The 20829-nt window shown below is 44.6% G+C and overlaps 1 protein-coding gene across 1 annotated transcript in view; it reads right to left on the reverse strand.

The window, feature by feature from the left end:
• Positions 1 to 20829, reverse strand: part of LOC135241831 (protein kinase C-binding protein NELL1-like) — a 290330-nt gene that overhangs the window by 211034 nt on the left and 58467 nt on the right. The window contains exon 3 of the mRNA XM_064312554.1: positions 14077 to 14227. Coding sequence (XP_064168624.1) covers positions 14077 to 14227 — 151 coding nt within the window. The remainder of the gene's footprint in view (positions 1 to 14076; positions 14228 to 20829) is intronic.

Genomic DNA, 20829 nt, shown 5'->3' on the forward strand with positions numbered 1-20829 from the left:
AGTCAGAACAGCAGAAACCCTGCCCATCTTCCTACTGCAGTCAGAGCAGCAGAAACCCTGCCCATCTTCCCACTGCAGTCAGAACAGCAGAAACCCTGCCCATCTTCCCACTGCAGTCAGAACAGCAGAAACCCTGCCCATCTTCCCACTGCAGTCAGAACAGCAGAAACCCTGCCCATCTTCCCACTGCAGTCAGAACAGCAGAAACCCTGCCCATCTTCCCACTGCAGTCAGAACAGCAGAAACCCTGCCCATCATGAAAATCCAGGTTCAGAAAGTTGAAATCCTCTCAGTACTTTCTTCTGCCTATATTTACTAATTAGCACAATTCTTCAGCCAGGAGCTGGAACTAATTAGTGAAATCAGCTGGCTGAGTTAATGGGAGGAAGAAACACATGGCAGGACTTTACTCTCTGCCCCCTGGAACTTCCACCTCGCTTCCCTGACTCCATGCAGATAATCTATATTTTTTTCTCTTTTATTTTTTCCTTTTAGAAAAAGTAATAGGCACAGTTGTGTAAGATATCAAACACCTTCTTAGATATCTTGTTGTTTTTTAGCTTGATATTAAACTTAATTGTAAATCGGCCCCTTGGTGAAACTGCATTTTTTGTATTCTCGAGAGTAACGCTGATGTTTTCCACTACCGTATATCTGCCAAATGCCTGAAATGTAATGGATTTGATTCAAAATGTTTAAAAATCTTAAGTATCTTAAATCTGACTCGCAATTAAATAAAACCGCTTTCTTCACAAACACAGTGGCAAGTTTACAGAAGATAACCCCCCCCCCAAGTATGCTTGTGAAGACTAAATTTTCATCAGTGCTTCAGTAAAAGTTAAAGCCAAACGTCGATTGAATCCAACCCCTTGATTTGATCTGGACTCAACTCAAAGTTGACTGAATCCAGGCGACAGAGCTATGGCTCCTAAACCTCACAGAGCCCAGCGGTCCTCACAGCTTTCCATTATCAAACAGATCTGTTCTATTTAAACCTGGCCAGCCTGCTTGACAAAATGACTCACGTTCATCTTCAATCAGTTCCCATAGCAACCACCTGGATAAAAATTTTTTTATCAAATTGAAACAATAAGCACGGGAAATTAAAGGAAGTGAATGAAAAATCGTTTGCAGCATGTTGTTCGACTGAACCAGCTAAACAAACGAGAAGCTAAACAACCAATGGCTGAAAAATCTTGTCAGACTTTTTGTTGCTGAAGATGTCAAGATATACTCATTTCAGTAAGAATAAAATGAATACTTTAAAAATTAGCAACCGGTATTTACTGTTGTTTTATTATTTTATGTGCTCCTACGAATATAACTGCAAAATTTTGGTAGGTAGCAACCAAGAATGAAATCAGCAATAAACAAGATCTAATGAGGACGATCATTAAATGGGGTTGCTGGGTAGCTCATCCTGCTAAAGTCTGTTCTTAAGACAGGATGGGCCCCACGATATGGAACTGAACACCAATGGTGAGACAGTGTTAACCAGCGAATAGATGAGCCCCATGGTAAAGGACCCACTCCAGATCATACCAGCATCGACTGTGGCCAGCAGCTCTGCAGGGTGATGCCTAATTTTCATTATTGTCACCCACGGTTAGGGAGGGTTCAGCCAGCAGGAATGAATGGTTCATTGCTCTTTAGTGACCCCTGCTGGTCGACTGGGTGCCCATGTTTTGCTTGCTAAAGCCGCACATGGAAGAGTCTTCCGCTGACTCGCGTCTGTGCGAGCTTGCTTTGTGGACTGCGGTGTGAAAAGCAGCAGCTGGCATCGGGTGCCTGAGAGGAGAGCGCATGCCTGTCTGCGATCTCCCGCATCAGAGGCAAAAAAGAGTTAAAACATTGATTACTTTCTACGTAGTTTCAAAAAAACCATGTCCTTCAGAAATCCATAACTTTTAACCTCTTGAGAAAACCATTTGAATTTGTGCCCCTATGTCTAATTATGACAGCATTTTGCATGAATGGAATGCAGATGCAAATATTTAATGCTCACCTTTTTGCATACATGAGGAAAACCAAGACAAGGATTGAATAAGACTGGAACCGCAATTATGTTTAAAGGTCACCTTCATCACAGCCCATTTAAGATAATTTCCCGCAATCCCTATATTCTTTGTGAGGACCGGATTTCAGCGCGTGCACTACAAATGAATACGTACATGAAATACTAGAGAAGATGTCAAGTCATTTTCTGCAGGAATATAATTCTAAATGAAATATCGCTGCAAGCCAGTTTTACAGTGTACAGTTTTCATTTGTTCCGGGTTTAAAACCGAGGAAAAAGTGGCCCAGGATTAATTGTCAACAGCGCGCTTTTACATTCGCAGTAGCCCCCAGCTATTTTCCAGCAGACTGGAAACATGGGCACACTTACCAGAATGTAAATAATGCAAAAAAAAAATAATAATAATAAAATTAAATGCTTACGTCTACTGTTTTCCAAAGGGAATGAAAAAAGGAAAAACATCCGATTCTTTGCCGTTACTGTGGTTAATGGCAGCAGAGTTTCAGCAGTTTTGGCAGCTGTTTGGGGTCCCGCGCTGCGCCCGCACCGAGGAGAAACGGGGATTCGGGGAACTCGAGGGGAACTTTCGCGGGCGTCAGAGAGAGTATCCTCTGTGATAATAAGGGGCGCGATTGGGCGCGACTGCGTGGCGCCGCGACGCTAACGGTTTCATCCCCGCTCAATTAACCAGGCAGCCCCCTATCTCTGAGGCACGACTGGGAACAGCACCTGCTAAAAATCATCACTCTGTTCAATTAAATTTACAATGACTGCGGCCGTCTGGGTAGTGTAGAGGTATAAGCACTTGCCTACCACCGCAGGGACCCGGGTTCAATCCCCGGGTCAGACGCTCCTACGAATACAGTTGGCAGTGATTGCGGGTGGGAAGCCGGTGAGGGTATGAGTCCTGATCGTTGTATTAGCGACTCCTACTGGCGCCTGTTCAGCAGGGAGGGGATCTGGAGGAGATAGCGTGAACCTCCGCGCGCGTTACGCTCTCCCAGTGAAACTCCTCTCTGTCTGGCGACTCCACATGTATCGGAGGAGACGTGTGGTAGTCTACACCCTCCCCAGACCGACAGAGGATAGCGCAGGACTGTGATACACATGGGGAATTGGTATAAAGACTAAATTGGGGAGAAAATGGGATAAAATAGCTAAAAAATAAATAGATTTTACAATGACTGTCAGGACACATCTACACTTCCATAGCAAAACTAAGACAGCCGATTCTGCATCCTTATAACTACCGATGAAACCCAGAGTCGGCTGCTGGCACACACACTCTATGCAGTCCTTTAGGGCCACAAGCATTCCCGGGCCACACAATCCAAGTGTATTTGTTTATTGTTATATATGTGATTTAATGATTTATCTTGGAGCATTTTGGGGCCACAACAACATTCTTGTGTGGGGCCACCAAAACCGTTTCAAATGCTTTAAAATAATTTTGGAATCACAAGTTGGCTTGGAGGATATCCTGAATTGCTTGTTGCACTGACTTGAGCCCCCCAGTAAGCTGTGAGAAAAGTTCAGTTTAGCTGATGAGCAGGACTGCAATGTTTTACGTAAGGACAGAGTACGGGGAGAATTGAGCAGTAGATAAGGAACAGAAGATGGAAGAAGAATTTGAATAAAGAGGAAAAAATCCTTCACCTTGACCCTCGTGAAAATCTTAGAAGTTTGTCGTTCTCAGAATCCCGCCCTTCACGTCAGTCTATCAATGCTAAAGAGACACTTTCAAATGGTAAGATTCATGCAAGAGGTGCATTTGCGAAAGAAAAATCTGTTCATATTCTAGTTATTTTGCATCGTACAGAGAACATCTAGCGTGGATATATATATATATATATTTTTTACAACATTGGTTGTAAGGGTGTTCAGGGTAGTGGCAAAAAATAAATAAATGGAACACTGTTTTTTTTTATTTAGTTTTTTTTACATTACCTTGAAGAACTAAAATTCCAACCGAACTCTCTCGAATAGAAGTCTTTAAGCAGGCTTAGCAGATAGCGGACGTGTTGTGTGAGGCCCGCGCGCGGAAATGGAAATGCCTACTGGCAGTAATAGGAAAGAGAAACCCATCAAGACAGTGAAGCGGCCATGTTGTGTAAGCGGAGGGAAAGCGTCTGTTATTACGGCTTCCGAGAGAACCGCGTGTGTGTGTTCGAGCCGCGCGTGCGAGACGCTAATCGCGGGAGGGACCGGGCAAAAGCCGCCGTCGTTTCCAAAATAATTTGTTTGCTCGGACGAGGCCGACTCCGGCTGAACGACCGAAATGCATTTCAGCCTCGCCTTGCGACGTACGCGCCTCAAGTCCCTTTGCACGTTCAAATAAGGAAAAAAAAAAACGAATAATTTCCCGTCGCGTTCTGAGCGAATTTAAAAGCTCCCCGTTCTATAGCGGCGCGAAGATGTGCTGCGTCGGCGTTAGAGCCAAAATATAAATGAAAACCAAATACAAACAGACTACATCAATAACAAGCCCTAGGAACTGCGTGACTCAGAAGCCACTTTCAGTTTGCTGAGCATGAATTGGCGGCTTGCAATAACTTTAATATTTAATATGTACAAACTACCAAATACAGTGCAATATCCCAATATTTCCGGCAATTTCCGGAGAAGCCAAACCCCCAAATACAGGAACAGCGGTATTCTGCCACCCGTTAGGTGAAAGTTTGATGTTGAGCCGCTGCAGCAGTGGAGTAAATAGCTGAGTGTTCTCAGCTGGCTAGTTACAGAGGCGGTCAGTGAACTGAGGCTCAACCGCACGAGAAACGCACTGAAAAGCAGGGGGCGGAGCCTCAACCGCAAGAAAAACGCACTGAAAAGCAGGGGGCGGAGCCTCAACCGCACAAAAAACGCACTGAAAAGCAGGGGGCGGAGCCTCAATCGCACAAAAAAAGCACTGAAAAGCAGGGGGCGGAGCCTCAACCGCACGAAAAACGCACTGAAAAGCAGGGGGCGGAGCCTCAACCGCATGAAAAACACACTGAAATACAAGGGGGCGGAGCCACAACTGCACGAAAAACACACTGAAAAGCAGGGGGCGGAGCCTCAACCGCACAAAAAACACACTGAAAAGCAGGGGGCGGAGCCTCAACCGCACGAAAAACGCACTGAAAAGCAGGGGGCGGAGCCTCAACCGCACGAAAAACGTACTGAAATACAAGGGGGCGAAGCCACAACAGCACGAAAAACACACTGAAATACAAGGGGGCGGAGCCACAATTGCACGAAAAACACACTGAAATACAAGGGGGCGGAGCCACAACCGCACGAAAAACCCACTGAAAAGCAGGGGGCGGAGCCTCAACCGCACAAAAAACGCACTGAAAAGCAGGGGGCGGAGCCTCAAACAGCACGAAAAACGCACTGAAAAGCAGGGGGCGGAGCCACAACCGCACGAAAAACACACTGAAATACAAGAGGGCGGAGCCACAACCGCACAAAAAACACACTGAAAAACAGGGAGCTGAGCAGCACAATGCAAGTAATGAGCGACCCGCACCCGCACCTGCGAATCGATGCTTTCCACAATGAACACGGTCGAGAGCAAACAGGAACAGACAGACTAATGCCTTACAAGGATCGCAGTGTCAAAGGACAAGCGCTGCGCGAGGAGAGTCGAGCAGCAGCAGCGGACTTCAAAATGTCGTACGAGTTCGCTCTTCAAAGGGAGGCCGTCTGACCACTTCTTTTGAAGTTGAGCGTGCAGTATTTGGACTTTATTTTTCATTAAAGATATTGTGTGAGCAGACAGCACTATTTAATTGAGGGATGTAATGTTTATATACAGTCAGTGTGCCCTCTCTTGATGAAGCAACCATGCAGGGTTTATTTATTTATTTATTTATTTAAATTATGTATGCTTCCACATTCTGCTAAACAAACTCCAAAGGCATCTGCTTCGATTGTTTGCACACTTGAATATATTTATTAATTTATTCATGAGATACAGTGGCTTACACATATGTCAACAAGGGAAGGTGATGCCTTGTTAAAATACATACTGCTAATACGTATTGTTCAGCCACTAACTGGAACGCTGACACCGTGTAGACACACACTTCACCGGCATGGAGCAGGCACTCTTACCCAGAGACACTAACAATACAAACACAAGGTCAAAGGTCAGGGGTCAAAGTTTAGGAGGGGGAAGTATTGTCCAAAGAGACAGCAAGTGCAAAAAAAGTTCAGACTTGACTGACAGCTTGTCATCTGCAGGAACAAAAGGACCCTAATGAGTACCATGCTACACACGCTGTGAAAAAAGGCTGGACGTACTCATTACATTACATTACATTACATTCATTTGGCAGACGCTTTTATCCAAAGCGACGTACAAAAAAGTGCATTTTCATGATCGTAGACAACTGCTGAACACAGGTTCAGTAAGGTACAATTACTTATTTTGTACAGCTATTTCGAGCCGAGAACAATGAACACTATTCTGGTCTAACATCTGCAAAGCCAACTAGGCAGAAGAATAAGCTACAGTATTAGGACAAATACAAATTACCAAGAAGTGCAGGGATGGGGCAACATGTAACAAGTGACAGGAAAGGGTTTTTTTTTTTTTTTTTTAATACAGCGTGGTGTGGTTATTCTAGGTATAGTCTGAAGAGATGAGTCTTCAGGCCACGGCGGAAGATGGATAGTGAGGGGGAGGTTCGGAGAGGGACGGGGAGTTCGTTCCACCACTGGGGAGCTAGGGTGGAGAAGCTCTGTGTTGGGGCTGGTTAAAGAGCTGAGAGAGCAGCGAGGGGGAGGAGCCGAGGCGTAGGCTGAAGCAGACGGCCTACGGTCTGTTCTTGCGCTTCTGACTCCCCGATGAGAAGCTCATTCCTCCAACGAGGGGCCAGAGCAGGCAGTGACTGCTACCGGGGGTGCAGGTTCTGAGAGGGGGCGGAGCCAGCCGTCCTGAGGTTGCAGAACCGAAGGGTCTGGCTGGAGTACACTTCTGATGGTTCGAAGGGACGGTATCATCGGTAGCCTGGTTGGCTAGCGCCAAGGTTTTACAACTAGCATGGATGGATACTGACTGACAGGGGCCCTCAAAAAATATTAGAACATAGGACTTTTTGGGATGGTGGGCCCCTTTCAGGGATTCCAAAATCCCAGGTGTAGGCCCCTGGATAGGGCTAGCCAGTGGAGAGCAGCGGAGGAGGAGGTGGTGAGGGAGCATTTGGGGGGGGGGGGTGAGCTGCAGAGGCCTGATGGTGGAGGCAGGGAGGCCAGCGAAGAGAGAGAGGCTGCAGCTATGACAGGAACAGACCAGAGACCCCAGCCGCAATCTGGGCTGAGTAGGCGGCGGGGAGAAGGCAGATTCTTCCGGAAATCTTAACATCTGATTCATCTTAATGCTTTTACTGTAGGCAAGGCAAGTTTATTTATATAGCACAATTCATACAACAACGGCAATTCAAAGTGCTTTACACAGTGCATAAAAATACAGAACAAGGAGAACAGGTAAAGCAATACAAGTGTATATGTAATAAAAATAACATAAATAAAGTAATAAGATAATAAGATAAATAGAGTAATAGGAATAGATAAAAAGTACAAATAAATAAAACATTTAATAAAACTTAATTAGTCATAGATACCACAGAACATGAAGGTCTTAAGCCTAGTTTTGAATTTATTTGGAGTTTGGGCCTGTTTAAGTTCTTCAGGGAGTTTATTCCAGAGTCACTGTAGGGCTGAGTACAGCTATGGTGGGGGCTGTTCTATTGACCCCCCCCCAGCCCAGTAGCTGGTCCTTTAGTGCAGTGATGTTCCCTGAGGTCTAGAACTGAATCCCGGTCACAGCTACGAGCAGAGCTCGACGGTGCGCCCCCATTTGCTCCTGAAAACCGATGTGCGCTAACTGGAAAAATGTATTTAGGGGCGCAGCCAATTGGGATTCATTAGCTCGCTCCTTGGGAAAAGGGTTAGCGCAGCACAGTGTGTAATCGTCCTGAACGCCACCCATGGAAGGGTGGGGTGGGGGGTGGGGGGGTGTTCAGTCAGCGTGGTTTCTCCTGCTTCACCGTGCATTACAGACTGCACCGGCCACCAGCAGTCAGCCATCGCTACGGAAACGGCTCCCCCCCCCCGCTCGGCCGGTCAGTCTCCGAGCGATACGACGCGGCGGCCGACTGCACGCGTTCAGTCTGCGCCCTCCCGAAACGGGAAGAAAAAAAACACACGTCTGGGTGATGGGACTCACTTCCAAATAATGGCTGCTGGGCATTCTCAGCCGGGATGTAAGTTTAATGCGAAAATGTTCGTGAAATTAAAAATTTTCAAAAACGAATGGTTGATGTGTCTCAAATTACCAGCAATCATTTTTATTATGTCGGTATTTCTTTTTCTTGCTTCTGCTTTTTTTTTTTTTTACTACAAAACATAGAACAAACTCATTTTTAATAACTTCAGACCTGATACTTAGTCCTGAGGGTAAAGCAAAAAAAACGAAAACAGAGAAAGCGTAGTTTGTTGTTAGACTGTGAAACATGGTGGTATAATAGTCCTACCTTTGAAAATATCCAAAAGTACAGAGCTTAAAAAGACATGTAACAATCTCAATTAAATGGTTTCTATGTTTTCTAACAAATCCTTCAAGCAAGTGGACGAGCTTGCTTCGCTATTGGCTTCTATAAACAATGAACCGGTATTGTGACTTGCTAAAGTATAACATTAACTGAAGTAGGTATTGACCAGAGGACAATTAATAATTAGAGGACTAGAAACAGGAAAATGAAGAAGGAAGAAGAAAGTCAAGCCTGCAACCTCTCAAATAAAAGTCCAATTACCAAACAATTGTAGTACCCTGTCACATTTTTTGGTTTACTTCTTTAAACGTTCAATTTCCTACTCCTATTCTTGTGTCATCTCCTTGCTTCATTTTAATCCCACTGATTTCCTATGATAAATAGAACAAATGCCGACAGTAACTACCCAAGCGAGGTTGAGAAGCATTTTAAATAATAGCATTGTTTGTAGAAGTGCACTCTGGGTAATTGAGCGGTGGATTTAGGGGGGACGTGTTCTGTGACGATCGTTAGTTTGCTCATTAAAATAAAAGCAGTTCCCTGTTTGGATGTGCTTTCACCTCATTGCTAATCTCTCTTAACAGCCCGAAGGCAGGCGCCGCCGTGCTGGCGTGCGTCTGAGAGAGGAGCCGTGTGATAAAACAACCGAATAAAAACAGAAAGAGCTCGTTCGCGAGGAAGCCATGCTCACTTCCTTTGGCTTTCGTACGCTGCTCGGGTTTGGCTGATGTTCATCGCATGAAAACCGTAGCGACAGCCAACAACAACAGCCAACCCTGTTTTTTTTTTGTTTTTTTTGCGCCACACCATATTCTGAATAACGATCCTTATTCCGGTTGCGGTCATATTCTGATTATGCCGTTTGCGTGCGTCACGAAAAGAATAACCCAACCTTATTCCCGTATCGATGCTTAGAGGAATATTCCGTTTACACTCTTCGTTCAATGCGAAAGTACAGCGACAAAGTAATTCTTCCTTGTGCATGAAGTAGTTTAAACATAGTTTGCTGAGAACCGCTGATGTTTTATCCTTAGAATTAGAGAGTTCCAGATTTACACTTCAAATTATGCATTTTTGATGATTAACGTGTTAAACACATTACACTTGTAAAACGCAATTAATCGTATTCATTTTATTTTGGCAGTGGAGGTCCCCACAGGTGCAAATCTATGACCAGAATTCCCACCTGCCATCCTATCTATGACCAGATTTCCAATAAACCATCCTATCTTTAACAACTGTATTGTAATTCATTTTAATTAAAAAGAATCACATGAGCTAACGTGCTAATGCCAACAGCCCAACTTGACATACACTGCTTTCAGGGTCTTCCACCAGTTTACTTTGTTCTGTGGTCCCACTGAACTCCACATCTTTCATTTTCATCCACTGCAGCCTTAAACAAATCACTATTTTGATATTTTCTTTCAATAGAGAAATTACGACTTCATTGTTGCTCCAGAAGTGAGGGCTTCACGCTTGCTGCAACATTTTTACACCCAAGATACCATATGCATGCATGCGTGGATCGTTTTTCAAAATCATAAATGCAAAAAGGTGTTTACATGGTTTTCATTTTTGGATTATTATCGGTATGTGCAACCTTGGATTTCACATATTGGGAATAAAGGACGGAGTGTAGCACAGTGGGTAGGGAACTAGACTTGTAACCGAAAGGTCGCAGGTTCGATTCCCGGGTAAGGACACTGCCGTTGTACCCTTGAGCAAGGTACTTAACTGAAATTGCTTCAGTATATATCCAGCTGTATAAATGGATACAATGTAAAATGCTATGTAAAAGTTGTGTAAGTCGCTCTGGATAAGATATGCCTGTAATGTAATGTAATGTAATGTAAAAAAGCTTAACCTGGTGTTTACCATGGGCTCTATCATAACCGGAATACTTGAGTATTCCGAATAGGATCAGAATAACTAAGCGCATGTAGACGTGATCATTGAAATGCCGTTGTGAAAATGCTAACTTTTTATAGATATTTTCAACAGTTTTAAGGCAAGTTTAAAATAAACACGCTTATTCTGTGAATAATGAAACAACAACAGTTTTTTTTAGACGCTGTATCGCTTTCATTGGGGGGTGGGGTGGGGGGTGGGTGTGTGGGGTGGGCAGTGACTGGGGCTCTGGGGAGATTTTGCCATGCTTCAGTTTAGCTCACGTTTTGTATCGGGAGTATATTTAGCCACGTTACCTTGGAGATCTCCAGCTTGTTTCCCATGAGGGTGAGGTGGTAACCGGGGGGGGAGGGGCCCGTTGCCAGGTGATACCTGGTGAGCGGGGCAGGTACGGCCGGTAAACATAGCTGGCCTTCCCAGCAGGCCTCCCGGCCCCCCTCTTTCGGGGGGCCAATCGGATCGGCCCGATTTAAAAAAAGCGCCCTGCAATTTACTCCCTCGCCCGCGACCCAGGCCGCCACTTACCCTTTCATTCCGGAAGGGCGACCGGTACACAGACCCGCTGCCGCCTTTCGGCCTCATTTGCCAGCAACAAAAGGGTAGCGCCTTTCCCGGCTTTGTGAGAGCGAGCCCAAAAAAGAATCCCCCCCCCGCCTCATCGTGCGGGGCTGCGTGGGCGTCGTTTGCTCTTTCAAAACCCGGGAAACGGGCAAACAACCAGTCTAGACAACGAACGGCACTCACAGCAGAGCACAAACGCCTCAGAAAGTTCCGCTTATGGAAAAACTCCCCGAGATCGTTCACGCTGCGCCGACTTAAAATGGACTCCCACGCAGCCACTCCGAATTTGGGGTGGAATTTTTTTTTTTTTTTTTTTCCATGATGTTCTCTAAAGGATGGCAAGCTGATTTGTCCATCCATTTGCTCAAGTACAATTTTTGTTTTTTTGTTTGACTGGCTCAATCCTGCGTTTTAGCAGGACACAGGCGACACAGGCGTCACAGGCGTCACAGAGCTTTTTAATCTCCGGCACTGCTTCGCGCAGAACTCTGGGGCACGTCAGGCCTTCTGTACGCGGGTCCGATTATCCCCCAGAAAACATTTATGCATTGATTAAAATGAAATATACTTATTCGCCGTATGGAGAACACTCAATCACTAGGTTCAAGTGCTTTTTTACGTGAATACTCATTACAGCATTCAATGCGAAAACAGTATCTATGTTTAGGCCAAGAAGATGTCAAAACCATGTGTAAACTGTTGACTGTATGTATTATCTTGTGCTTTTCTTAAAACAGTCTTACTTAATATTTCTGTTTTAAGTGTGGCTGAGTGAACAGACTCAAACTGTCACCAATTAGCAAGCTTCAAATGAGTAAATACAGACTATAAAGCCATCACCAAAAAACAAATATTGTGTGTGTGTGTGTGTGTGCGTGTTTATATGCCCAAGTATCATAGAAGTAAAGCTAATGATACTTTTGACTCTTTTGACAAATAATTATATATTATGAAACAAAAGCTTTGAACAGGATTCACTCACTAGCAAACTAACACTACCGCCAGTTAATGCCAGTTAATTAAACTACTGATAAAATATGAAAGCGCAATATTATGACATTTCATCATTTCAGCTATGTTTTTAGCATAACAGTCAAACATTATCAGTGCTTGTGCAACATTTTGTACCTTAAAAAAAACAACAAAAAAAAACATGAAAACCAGTGATCTGGGCTTGGATATCAACGCCCAATGGAAAAACCCCACTCGAGCTCCTGAACTTTACCTGCCACTACCCCCATAGTGCGTGGCTGGCTTCATTACCAGGACGAAGGACAGAAAATAAATAGACGCTATTAAGTTTAAATCGAGGGGCAAATGTGAACACACCGCGTACTTGAGTGGGCAAATGTACATAAAAACCTTTTTTTTTTTTTTTTGGTATATTGGCAGTGTATCGGCTGCTGCTACTCCTATTTTCCGATTACGTTTTTTTCTCTGCGTTTAAGAAAATTCTGGCGAGCGCTCATTTACTCCGGCAAACGATCCCGCCGCGGCTCGGAACGCCGTACGGCCGAAATTTGGCCGACCGCCCGGCCGCCACGTTTCGAGAGCCTAAATGCGGAGCGTGCTCGGGAAAAGAGCGTCGGAAACGTTTTCCGTGTGCCGTTTACGCGCGGCGCGCGTTACCCGAAATGATCTGGGATCGATCTTCCCGCCGGAGGGATGGGGCGCTCGAGCGAATTTCTTTCGCGTTAACGAGGCCGGGAGTCTTCGGCGAGTCGAAGGCCGCGTTTCGCACGCACGCGCTCTTTAAAAACAGAGGGGAGTCTGAGCAGCTCTACGACGAAGAGACGTGCAGACGCTCTTTACAAAAGAAGAGAAATTGATCAGCTCTCTACGATGAAGAGTCACACAGATGCTCTTTAAAAAAAGAGAGATTGAGCAGCTCTACAACGAAAAGTCACACAGATGCTCTTTAAAAAGAGGAGACATTGATCAGCTCTCTACAATGAAGTCACACAGATGTTCTTTAAAAGCAGAAGAGACTGATCAGCTCTCTACAACGAAGAGTCACACAGATGCTCTTTAAAAAATGGAGAGATTGATCAGCTCTCTACAATGAAGAGTCACACAGATGTTCTTTAAAAAGGAGACTGATCAGCTCTCTACAATGAAGAGTCACACAGACGCTCTTTAAAAAGAAGAGATTGATCAGCTCTCTACAATGAAGAGTCACACAGATGCTCTTTAAAAAGAGGAAATTGATCAGCTCTCTACAATGAACAGTCACACAGATGCTCTTTAAAAACAGGAGAGACTGATCAGCTCTACAATGAAGAGTTACACAGATGTTCTTTAAAAGCAGAAGAGACTGATCAGCTCTCTACAATGAAGAGTCACACAGATGCTCTTTAAAAAGAGGAAATTGATCAGCTCTCTACAATGAACAGTCACACAGATGCTCTTTAAAAACAGGAGAGACTGATCAGCTCTACAATGAAGAGTCACACAGATGTTCTTTAAAAAGAAGAGACTGATCAGCTCTCTACAATGAAGAGTCACACAGACGCTCTTTACAAAGAAGAGATTGATCAGCTCTCTACAACGAAGAGTCACACAGATGCTCATTAAAGAGGAGAGACTGAGCAGCTCTACAACGAAGTGTCACACAGATGCTCTTTAAAAAATGGAGAGATTGATCAGCTCTCTACAATGAAGAGTCACACAGACGCTCTTTAAAAAATGGAGAGATTGATCAGCTCTCTACAATGAACAGTCACACAGACGCTCTTTAAAAAGAGGAGAGATTGATCAGCTCTCTACAATGAACAGTCACACAGATGCTCTTTAAAAAGAGGAGAGACTGATCAGCTCTCTACAATGAAGAGTCACACAGACGCTCTTTAAAAAGAGGAGAGATTGATCAGCTCTCTACAATGAAGAGTCACACAGACGCTCTTTAAAAACAGGAGAGACTGATCAGCTCTCTACAATGAAGAGTCACACAGACGCTCTTTAAAAAGAAGAGATTGATCAGCTCTCTACAACGAAGAGTCACACAGATGCTCTTTAAAAAGAGGAGAGATTGAGCAGCGAAGGGGATACCTGTGCTCGGACTCGTGGACGGACAGAATGACTCCCGACGTCGATGACTTCTGTTGGACGGAGGCCAGGAAGGTGAACTCGCTTTTGTTCTTGAACAGCTGAACCACCTTCTCGGTGACCTGAGCGGGAGCATGAACCGCTCTCTGCACATCTGGGAGAGAGAGAGAGAGAGAGAGAGAAAGGGAAGACATGAGGGGACTGCGGCAGACGACTGACCTTATATGACCCTGACAATTCCTAAACGACCAGCTCTGTACACCACAGTTTACATCACCAACAGGCAAAACGCATTTGTTATTACAATGGCAAAATAACCACAATTAAATTTAAACCGAAATTCTTTTTTTCACCCACCCAGTCTTAGAATTATGTTATATGTCTGTAGGCCAGTGGTTTATATAAGTTTCAGGTAGGCCAGATTAGGCCACTTCTATAATTCTGAGTGGCCTACAGGAGACTACAGTCTACGCAGTTAATTTTTAATTCATTTATTTTAGTTTTTTTCCAGGCAGGTAGAAAGCAGACAGGGAAGAGCCCACAGCTGGGAGAGCTGCAGCAGTTGATTAAACCCTGCCCACAGACGCAGGTGATTAAACCCCGCCCACGGATGCAGGTGATTAAACCCCGCCCACGGATGCAGGTGATTAAACCCCGCCCACAGACGCAGGGGATTAAACCCCACCCACAGACGCAGGGGATTAAACCCCACCCACAGACGCAGGGGATTAAACCCCACCCATGGACTCAGGGGATTAAACCCCACCCATGGACTCAGGGGATTAAACCCCACCCATGGACTCAGGGGATTAAACTCCGCCCACAGACTTGCACATGGCTCAAGAGTAAGCCCCCAATGGACCGAGCTACACGTCTCGCCGATTGTTCCTATTCTTTGACCTGATTCGGTAAGACAGGATTGGTGAAGAAATGAGGTGGCGTGTGTGTATGTGTGTGCGTGTACATGTGTGTGTGTGTGTGTGCGCGTGTGTGTAGGTGTGTGTATGTGTGTGCGTGTACGCATGCATGTGTGCCCGTGTGTGTGTGTGTGTGTGTGTGTGTGTGTGCACGTGTGTGTAGGTGTGTGTGTGTGTGTGTGCGTGTGGAATGCATGCTCTGTCTTTGCAGATCACAGTTCCAGTTATGTGACAGCATGTTCAGAGAGGAGAAGTGGCACAGCCCTGTCCATGTGCAGAGCTTTTAATGCTCCCCTGGGCAACATGACAAACCCAAACACCGGCAGCCAGCTTTCTCGACCCAGCTCCTTCTGCTGCTACACTCACCAGGCAAGAGCAGACGTCTTTTTCTGCTGACAGCACCACACGGTCTCAATGTGTTTTAGCTGCCTATGTTTGCATGTACACACCTTCATTTTCAAGTTTAATTTAATATGCTGATTAAGTTTCTGATATAGCATTGTAAACCATGTATTTTAGTGCTTTAAGTAATTTATATAAATATAAATATAATGTAACTCATGTATGGGAGATCTTTCTAGAATGTCATTATTAGAATTCTTGGGGCTCTATTTTCTGGCCAGCGCATGGTGTTTTGGTAACTTCCTGACTTGCTGTGCACGGAACTGGGGGTATGTCAGTTTAGATTGAGCAGCGGACTGCAATTCTGGTGCAGCTCATTGCAATTTTCCGGTCCGTCTGTTCTGTAATTTGCCCTCTCACCATCCGCCTGCCCAGACCAGAGCTATGGTGAAGCTTGCAGCTCCAGCAGATTGGGCAGATGGTTAATTTTGTGGCTTCCTTGTGTAATGCGAGCATGATCACAGCCTATTCAAAAGCCTTCCATGGATCATATGCTGTCCAATTTGAATGAGATATGTATTTTTTCCTGATTTTGGGACTTTATTGTTAATTGTCTTTTTTCTTTTCAATAATTTAGATTTTTCTATTTACTTCTGATTTAATAGTTTATGGCCGCTTCTGTACTGAACTGTGGTCCCAGGGGGACTGTATTCGGTTCTTTTGCTTACACCCGTCTCCAATGAGGAGAATGACAATAAACACAGCTTGAACTCAAACGATCTTTTCATTTTAATTATGTGCCTTCAGTTAAAATGAACGTGTGCGCCATGATGCACCAAGAACAACATTCACATGAACATTTCCCAAAAATAGTCAGCTACAAAAAAAGACCTGACAATCGACTTAGGCTGGTAACACCTACATACATATCAGTGTCAGGCCTAATACTAAAAAGGCTTTGATAAGTGATTTGTGCATGACGCTCCTGCGAATTAAGGAGGCTATTTGCAGAGGTGATTCGAGGACATTTTGACAAATCGCTCAGAAGAAGGAGTCTGGCCTGTTTAATAAGACAGAAAAAGCTCTGTTATATTTCTGTGATCTCCTTGGTCATACACCCGTTTGCATGATGATTCCTTGTTTCAGTTTGTAGGCATGATGGAGCAAGCAGGTGCAGAAGGTATAAAGGTAATAACTAACGCAGCAAAAGCAGAACAGAAAGTGAAGTGTTAAAAGTTTTGAGTATAAAATCAGAGCATAACGTCGCGAGGTGAAATCATTTGTTAGCAGTTGTCGATTTGGCCGTTTAAATATACCACCGGCAGTAGGCCAGGGTGCTTAAAGGGAATGAAAAGAGGCCATTTGATTGGCTATGAGTGAATTCAGCTCCACTGATTCATCGTAATCCAGCCCATTTTCAACCTGTGCGGTGCACTTTGAGCTGTGTGCTCCGTGCCTCTGGTCACCCAAACACGAAAATTCAGTAGCCACGCCCAGTGCTCCCGTGACAATGACTACTCCCACGCACCCGAGACGACATCGATTCCAGAAAAGAGAGCCCTTAATGACTACTCTATTCTATCCTTTCATGGAAACAAGCAAACTATTTTCAAAACCTATAAACAGGCTATTTCTCCTCTTGTCTTTTTTCTCAATGGTTGCATTAGAGACATCCAGAAGAGAAGAACAGAGGCACTACAGAGAGCAATAAGCAGCTCTCTAGGAGAGGAGCTGAAAATAATAACGGAGGCTCACCCCACGCTGATCACTCCTCCGAGAGAGAACGAGTCTATCCCAGCATCCCTACCGGCTGCCCTTTGACCCCGGCAGCAGCTGCTGCTCAGCTGAGTGATTTTGGGGTCCTGAGGGAGCCGGGCAGAGACTTCCTCCAGACGCAAACTGCACAGCTGAGGGTCATAATGCAGCCATGGCGTCAGAAAACTGACTCTGGATCAGTCCTCAGGACTCTAAATGCTCATTTTTAAAGCAGCCGCAGTGTCAAGCAAACTGACTCTGGATCAGTCCTCAGGACTCAAAATGCTCATTTTTAAAGCAGCCGCAGTGTCAAGCAAACTGACTCTGGATCAGTCCTCAGGACTCAAAATGCTCATTTTTAAAGCAGCCGCAGTGTCAAGCAAACTGACTCTGGATCAGTCCTCAGAACTCTAAATGCTCATTTTTAATGCAGCAGCAGTGTCAGGCAAACTGACTCTGGATCAGTCCCCAGGACTCTAAATGCTCATTTTTAATGCAGCCGCGGTGTCAGGCAAACTGACTCTGGATCAGCCCTTCATCGCCTTAACTCACTCTCTTTAATACAGCCGCACTGGTTCTTTGCTGTGGCGGTCTTGCACAGAAATGTGCAAAGAACCAGAGACAAATTGCTGGAATTGTTTTGAGGCAGCGGTACAGAGCTTCTTTAAAAAAAATCGATACCTATTTCTGTCGGTTTCTTGAAGAATGTACGACGAAAAGAGAAAAGGTCCCCCATGGAACCCAACCCTGTGGGAAAACATTCTGCGATTCACCACGCCGTTTTCCATTGATGGCAGCGCTAGGTATTCATTATGGAAACCGTGAAATCTGTACACACCGTTCTGTCCCCATGGGAACTGCGGGTCCTCTTCTTGAACTTGTAAACTTTTGCTTGTTAGGGGAAGGCAAAAGCCCTCAACTCATCGAAACAACAACGCTGGAAGGAAGTCCCACGGCGGCCAAATCTTCCAAACTAATTAACATTCATGTCTCACAAGGACGCACAGGTCCAAGAGTTTTTTTTATTTATTTATTTTTAAAAAAAAGCAGTTTTATTGCTCTAATCTTCACAAGCTATTTACATATGTAAAGAATACAGTAGCGCAGCAGCGCTTTTCGAAATGGGAGCCCACTGCCGTGGGATCTCTCCAGGGGCGCCTTGTAGATCTGTCAAAAATATTCTGAGCGTGTCATTCATGCGCCATCACGTTCATGAATGCACCTCCATTTTCAATGCCTACGAGCTGTGGGCAGCTATCGAACATAACGTGCAGTCACATCACATGGCACAAAACAGGCTAAAGTTAGCCACAGTCAAGAAGTTACGAGCTGTGGGTAGCTATCGAACATAATGTCCAGTCACATCACATGGCACATAACAGGCTAAAGTTAGCAACAGTCAACAAGTTAAGCATCTTTTTTCCCTTGCCAATATGAAGTGATGCGTGTCCAGCACTATCTATCGTAACTCAAACAGCAAGAACGTTACCATGAAAATATGATTCCTTCTTGTTCTGAAGCAATGAAACAATTGACTAAATTTGCATTTGTGTAGCGCAGGCAGTTTGAACACGTTTTATTTTATGTGATTTTCCCTAGGGGCGGCATGGTGGTGCCTCTGGGTAGCGCTGTAGCCACACAGCAAGAAGGCCCTGGGTTCAAATCCTGGGTTTGCATGTTCTCCCAGTGTCTGCGTGGGTTCCCTGTGGGTGCTCCGGCTTCATCCCACAGTCCAAAGACATGCAGGCTTGACTCATAGACGAGTGAAAGGTGTGTGTGCCGTCCTGCAGAGTGGCATGCTGGGATAGCAGCTCCATTGCGACGTGCCCAGATAACGGGTACAGATTGGGGATGCAGATGCGTACAGATAAGATGGAGCCCAGGTAACGGTACAGATAGGATGATGCCCAGGATAAGCGGGTACAGATAATGGGTGGATGCCCAGGATAAGCGGGTACAGATAATGGATGGATGCTCAGGATAAGAGGGTACAGATAATGGATGGATGCCCAGGATAAGCGGGAAGAAAATGGATGATGCTCAGATGAGGCAGATAGGATGGAGCCCAGGATAAGCGGTACAGATAATGGATGGATGCCCAGGTAGGTAAGATAGGATGGATGCCCAGGATAAGCGGGTACAGATAATGGATGGATGCCCAGGATAAGCGGGTACAGATAATGGATGGATGCCCAGGATAAGCGGGTACAGATAATGGATGGATGCCCAGGATAAGCGGGTACAGATAATGGATGGATGCCCAGGATAAGCGTATAGATAGATGAGCCAGATAGGTAGTAATGTTCCCAGAATGCTGGTGACCTGTCTATTAACCTATTTGCCGCTGTGCCTATGAAGTCGCTTGCAGAGACTATCTATGTTGAAAACGATCATTTAGAAGTTTTGGACAATGTTGAAATGCACTTATGGCCTATTGTGCCATCTTGTACTGTGCTTAATGAATGCCAAGGCATGAAAAATTACATCACTCAGACAATGTGCTTTACTTGCTGTCTGGCTTCACTTGTTGCATGGGTCAGTTTCATTATTTGAGAAAATTTTCCAGTTGCATGAATAGAATTAATACAGTGAAGACCTACTGCTGCATAACTGAAAAAAACAAAACAAAACTGTATTTTCAACACGTCAACGGTTTGTGTTACACTACACCCTTTTAGACGTCAATTCTTAGGCCTACAACAGATTAGAGGCAGCATCTCTGCATATTAAATTGCATATTGCGCTGAACAAAATAGGTCAACATATGCAAATGATATTTGAATATAATCACATTAATACCAATTTTAGATGGTTAAATTCAAAATCAATTTCATCCCAAAGTTGACACTCCAAGTGCTTTGAAAGTTATGTAAAACATTTTTTAAAGTATAATATAACTAATAAATCACACTTATAATTTTTTAAAACAGATTTCAATTCATAATGGAGCAGTTGTAAGCCCAACTGCTTTCAGTTCATAATGGAGCTTTTTTAAGCGCATAATGCAAATATTAGAAGTTGTCTGAACTCGGTCCTCCACGCATTCAACCTCTGCCTGCACAAACTGATCTCTAATCAGGACAGTCTAAATACAGTATGTTTGGCCAAATCCTCCAAAATGACCCATTTTTACACTTTAGTTAGTCTAAATACAGTATGTTTGGCCAAATCCTCCAAAATGACCCATTTTTACACTTTAGCTAGACTACTGGTCTAGTCAATTTCACCACAGAAAGTAAAATTAATGAAGAACTAGAAGAGTGCACTCAGTAGAGTGCAGATCTCCGCCAGGCATTCCAAACGGAAGCAGCTGTTGATCACTTGCGGCCCCTAGCGGCCGGTTAGGAGTTAGCACTCAATCTATTTCAATGGAAAACGATGGAAATTAATTCGAATAAAATACTTGTCGTTGACCGATTTGCAAAATATTCGAGAATTCAGGTCCTTGGCCTGCTGTCAGCATGCACAACAAATAGTAGGCTGATCGGCCCAGTAGTATGCGAGATTAGCTCCGGACAGAGAGAGAGACACACACACGCGCGCACAAACCACACACACTCGCACAAACACACGTGACCAAACGCATGATCCCCTCTAGGCTCCGCCTGGCGGAGATAATAAAAATTTGAAAGAAAAAACTCATTAAGCTTGCCTGCCCCCCCGTCCCTTCCGCTGGGCTTGATTTGATCAAATAATTCTGCGATATAGCTTGTTGTAATGATGCCAAGCAGCTTGTCGCATT

Source organism: Anguilla rostrata, chromosome 16 (assembly GCF_018555375.3).
Source record: "Anguilla rostrata isolate EN2019 chromosome 16, ASM1855537v3, whole genome shotgun sequence".
NCBI lineage: Eukaryota > Metazoa > Chordata > Actinopteri > Anguilliformes > Anguillidae > Anguilla > Anguilla rostrata.